At 38.8% G+C, this 6,000-nt stretch overlaps 1 protein-coding gene across 1 annotated transcript in view; it reads right to left on the bottom strand.

Annotated features, from left to right (window-relative positions):
• The window catches only part of LOC135467954 (26S proteasome non-ATPase regulatory subunit 2-like), a 31,696-nt gene continuing 25,696 nt past the window's right edge, over positions 1-6,000 (bottom strand). The window contains 3 exon segments of the mRNA XM_064745903.1: positions 1-470; positions 1,871-1,985; positions 3,774-3,892. Coding sequence (XP_064601973.1) covers positions 403-470; positions 1,871-1,985; positions 3,774-3,892 — 302 coding nt within the window. The 3' untranslated portion in view covers positions 1-402.

The raw sequence follows: 6,000 nt of genomic DNA, 5'->3' as shown, positions 1-6,000 counted from the left end.
TGCTGTAGTTCATTTATTTTTCAAAATGAAGTTATATACAAATAGATCAAACACCTCCAGTAAAGAGCAGTGCTTCTTGAATGTCACCTGACCACACGACTGTTCAATCGATCCTCAAGTTATTCATTACCTATGTTATTCACTTGCATTATCCACAGTTTCTGTCTTCCACACTGTAATGCAGCTGTCTGACAGGAGGACACACACACTTTTCAGTCAGCACATTAAACACTACATGTAGCTCTCCACCTTACGGACTGCCATTACACAAACAGGAGTATGTGCCCAATCCATATACACAGCCTGCTTAAATCCAGGTACATGTAGTCCTGGTCAGCTGGAATGGCAGTCTCTCAGTGTCCAGGATGCTGACTTCCTGCCTAATCTTAACTTACACAAAGACTACACTTCATAGTCGGGATTCTTTCTGAGGATGACAAATCCCTCCATGACGGGAGTCAGGGCAAGATCTGAGTTATGGTCAAGAGAAATGTAAAACCAATCATACACACCATATATAATATATTATATCAAATATATAAATAAATGTAACTGAAACTTTATTTCTGTTCTATCTGTTCTCTTAGCACATCGTCACCTCTACAAACTGGTGCGTTCCAGAGTGAATTTGCTGTGCTTGCACTTTAACCATTCAGCCATGGACAGTGGCAGTGATGTTGGTAGGTTTTCATTTAAATGAGTCCCGAGGACCCAGAGGTGGCTGAATGAGTGGTTTCTATGGGAAATGAGTGGGTCTCGAGTAAAACTTTTTTCTTTGGAGTTAAACTGCGTTTGATTTGATACTTTTATATAATTATTTGGCTTGTAGATGACAAACTATGAACACAAGATCTTTTCTGCGCCAGACAGATGCCTAATAAGGGCAATATCTAGAAAAATTATGGTTCTCTTCCTGAACTGTGAAACATAGTGACTGAATATATGTTTACATTGCTACATGTCCTTTGAAGTTTATTCTTCATACTGGTACTGACTTTTTTTTTATAAATGAAGTAAGGGTTTATAACAAGATGAAAAATATTTCTAAAAAGCAGTCTCATTTATATAACAGTTATAAACAACAGTTTATAAATAATACAAAACACGTAAATCGAATAGGTCTAGTTTGTATGTGAGTTATCACATTCAGCAGTGTTAAACAACAACAACATGTTATGTCCATGGAATTGTTAAGGTTTACAAAGAATTTACACACAGGCAGTTGTCTTAATATTTTCTACCTTACTATAGTTTGTCTCTGGGTGAGGAGAAAGTTTTTGTAAATCAACAACTTTAAATAATAGTGACACAAAATAATACATTTATCTATCTAGATGTGACCCTGTCGGTTAGTGGATTATACATATTTTTACATTAAGCTTCAGTTTGTTAATTTCTAGGATTTCATTTTGGATTTGGTGTTCACAATATGTAGCCTTACCATGCTTACCATATGGGGAGGATTGGTACGACTTCAGGACGCATTAGTACACAATCTTTCCAATTCTTTTGGCGTCAGACAGGCAAGACACGTGTCTATCAACATCACTGCAGGGGGTATGACAGGGTTTAGTTTCAGAGACGAAGGAATACTCCGAGACATGGCTGGAGGAAACTGGAGTAAGCCAATGGCCTTTGGCAAGTAACTGACAAATTTTCTCCACGATTGACAAATTTTCTGCCCAAAAGCAAGCTCAATAAGTGTTCCAGGTACGTGACAAACCTTCCAGGGCTAAACATGTGCCCCTGTCATCTCCAGAACTACTGGTACTACAATAGTGCCAAAGAAATGCCTTCCTGACAACAGTGTTAGGCCATAGCACAAACACACAATTCACATGAAATGCTATGAGGGATAAAGAAAGGATACATTCATCGGTGGCTAATTCTGCCCGCTCCCCATAGGCCAGCAGAACTGGAGTGGTATGAGTCTGGAAGCCAGTAATGGTCTTTGGCTTACCCGCCTGGCCCACAACATCCACAGCCTGAAAAACACAAAGTCCATACACTCTCAACACACAACATCCACAGCCTGAAAAACACAAAGCCCATACACTCTCACCACACAACATCCACAACCTGAAAAACACAAAGTCCATACACTCTCAACACACAACATCCACAACCTGAAAAACACAAAGTCCATACACTCTCAACACACAACATCCACAACCTGAAAAACACAACGTCCATACACTCTCAACACACAACACTCTCAACGCCCTATATTCACAACCTGAAAAACACAAAGCCTATACACTCTCAATACACAACACACAAAGTCCATACACTCTCAACACACAACATCCACAACCTGAAAAACACAAAGTCCATACACTCTCAACACACAACATCCATAACCTGAAAAACACAAGCCCATACACTCTCAATACACAACATCCACAGCCTGAAAAGTAATGCCCACAACACTCTCAACACCCTATATTCACAACCTGAAAAACACAAAGCCTATACACTCTCAATACACAACACACAAAGCCCATACACTCTCAACACACAACATCCACAACCTGAAAAACACAAAGTCCATACACTCTCAACACACAACATCCACAACCTGAAAAACACAAAGCCCATACACTCTCAACACACAACATCCACAGCCTGAAAAGTAACGCCCACAACACTTTCAACACCCTATATTCACAACCTGAAAAACACAAAACCCATACACTTTCAGCACACAACATCCACACCCTGAAAAACTCTCAACACACAATATGAACAGCCTGAAGAACACAATGCCAATACACTTTCAATGCACATGGACAGCCTAAAAAAACATTACATGTAAGTCCATATACTTTCAACATCCACAGCCTGAAAAACACAACACCCATACACTCTCAACACACAATATCCAGAGCCCCAAAAACACAAAGCCCATACACTCATAATACACAATATCCAGAGGCTGAAAAACACAAAGCCCATACACTTGCAATACACAATATTCAGAGCCCCAAAAACACAAAGCCCATACACTCACAATATCCAGAGCCTGAAAAGCACTTAGAACTATGAGGTAACAGAACATATTACACAAGTTCTAAATGCAAGATAACGATCTGACAAATTGTCTGATAATTTTTGACATGGATGATACCAGGTGGTACAGAATGCAGTGACAAGAGAGGAGAACTCACCTGTTCTACTCTCACAGACACAGGTAATGGTCGTAGATCCTTATCAAAGGTGACTAACATACGGGGCTGCATCGCTGATACAAGGTGGTACAGAATGCAGTGACGAGAGAGGAGAACTCACCTGTTCTACTCTCACAGACACAGGTAATGGTCGCAGATCCTCATCAAAGGTGACTAACATACGGGGGGTTGCATCGCTGATACCAGGTGGTACAGAATGCAGGGACGAGAGAGGAGAACTCACCTGTCCTACTCTCACAGACACAGGTAATGGTTGCAGATCCTCATCAAAGGTGACTAACATACGGAGCTGCATCGCTGATACCAGGTGGTACAGAATGCAGTGACAAGAGAGGAGAACTCACCTGTTCTACTCTGACAGACACAGATAATGGTCGAAGATCCTTATCAAAGGTGACAAACATACGGGGCTGCATCGCTGATATCAGATGGTACAGAATGCAGTGACAAGAGAGGAGAACTCACCTGTCCTACTCTGACAGATCAGATAATGGTCGAAGATCCTTATCAAAGGTGACAAACATACGGGGCTGCATCGCTGATACCAGATGGTACAGAATGCAGTGACAAGAGAGGAGAACTCACCTGTCCTACTCTCACAGACACAGGTAATGGTCGCAGATCCTCATCAAAGGTGACTAACATACGGGGCTGCATGGCTGATACCAGGTGGTACAGAATGTAGTGAGATTTTCCTAAAATAACTGAAATATAGAGAAACAAATCATGTAAGATTTTGGAGGAGAATAGCAAATTGGTTAAGTTCATGACAATGGCAATAATGGCAGGTATTGATACTGTGATACAATGTGTGTAAAGATTTCCACAGAAAGAACTCTAAAACCCAGATGAAAGAAAAAGTCAAAAATAATTCACCAAAGTGATATCATAAAGTGTTTCAGCTATTTGAACATATACTAGGCATGAAAAGCGAAAAGTTTACCTTGCAATGTGTAATCTACCTCTGCACAACAAAATCAATTTGATTATAGGGAGTAAATATGCGATCAAATCATTGACTGGTGTCATTGGTCGGCACACTAATTTTGATGTACATTTATATTATGCCATAAGCATATCATACCAAAACCATGCAACAAATACTTTAGAGTAAACTGGCCAAATCTTCCCGTACATTTCACAAACCAAACGCGACTATGAATAAAGCACTGATGTCTAATCACTTGTCGCATTTGTATAAAGGTGACATCTAAATAACATCATGTATTCATATCACTGCAAGTATCGTGTAAGCCTCCTGTCAAAAGAACTCTTGACAGTACAGGTCAGAATAAGGCATCACCAGGCTGCAGATCTTTCGCTGTATGCTACTTCCAGTTGACAGACAAATAGGTATTGTTGCAGCAATTGCCGTTTTCAACAAGAAACCTGAAATGGCTGGTGTATTTTTTAAAAATCTGACTGGTGTGTGTACAAAGTTCCAAGATTAGCCTACATTACTGATTGTGCATACATACACGCTCCGTAGCTGACCGAATTGCCACCCAAAAAGTTGTACAAAAGAGGGATTTACACAGAAACGGTGAATTCAGCTCCATCAGCCAGTTTTGAAATATTAATTTATGCCGATCATTTACGATTTTCAAAACCACACAGTGTGTGTCAGTTAATAAAGTTTAACACTTGTGAGTATTATTTACGTACTCCAATACAACATGCCTATTGTTCATCAATTTTGGCAAAGTATCACTGCTGGACACAAAGCCTGCTTGAGTTCTTCTTCCAGGTCACTGCATGACACTGAATATTTTAATTAAGCCTGGGATTAAGACAGATGTCTATATCTTAGTCCCAGATTAAACCTACAATAATCTGATTTGCTGTTGTTGCTTATAAAACACCCATAAACATCATATAGTAAACATCAAAACATTACTGTCCAACGACAAAAAAACCCCACTTCAAAATGTTTATTGATACATGTATAAGTTATTCACATACACTTTGCCTCAACTTTTATTGAAGTTCACAAATAAAATTTGATACCTGAAATTATCTGGGTGATGGTGCAAATTTTATTAATCATAAATTAACAAAGTGGAATGAATTCCATACAGGTACTTTGCAGTAACAGAGAGTCAGAAAAGAATATATTCAAGGTACACTGTGCCTGGTAAGTCAAAAATTCAAATAAAGTGTACTGGTGCAAATGGGAAATTATTATTTCTGTTTGTGCGAGAATAAACGTTCAAACAAATCATCATTTTTTGCTTCATGCATTTACTATGTGGGTGCTTTTTCTACATGGTTTTGTACAAACTACAAATTCTCCACAGTCATACAGACAACATTTAGCTTGTCCTGTATCATTTTTTGGTTTGTTTTCGTTTAAACAACTTCTGTATACGAAAATCATATTGTAATACCATGTTGTTGTTGCACAGTACATCAGCTTCAATTTGGTGTTCTAAATCACTGAATGGCAGATAATTTTTCATTGCCAAATGACTCCCACAACAACGGATACCATCGGAGGAAAACAAAGTTATTTGTGCATCTTTTAACTTAAGGGAGATGAAGATTGAGCTAGTTTTAGATGACCCATCACAAATCTTGCATGGACTAACTTGTAAATCAATACTTAAAAGAAGATCAAAATCACACACATTACATATTTTACTTCAGTTTCATGTATTGTGTTAGTTTTTCAAAAATCTTTTCAATCATTTCAACAAAGATCTATATTTTCCGGGCACTCTACAAACTCTTTAAAAGCCCTCTAGGATCACACTAATCTCCTGCCTGGTTTTGATTTAACCTGAGCTGTACATGCCCTTGTTTCTACATTGGG

The sequence above is a fragment of the Liolophura sinensis genome, chromosome 6 (assembly GCF_032854445.1).
Source record: "Liolophura sinensis isolate JHLJ2023 chromosome 6, CUHK_Ljap_v2, whole genome shotgun sequence".
Classification (NCBI taxonomy): domain Eukaryota; kingdom Metazoa; phylum Mollusca; class Polyplacophora; order Chitonida; family Chitonidae; genus Liolophura; species Liolophura sinensis.
Note: the sequence above shows the minus strand (reverse complement) of the source record. Positions and strands in the feature narration are given on the sequence as shown.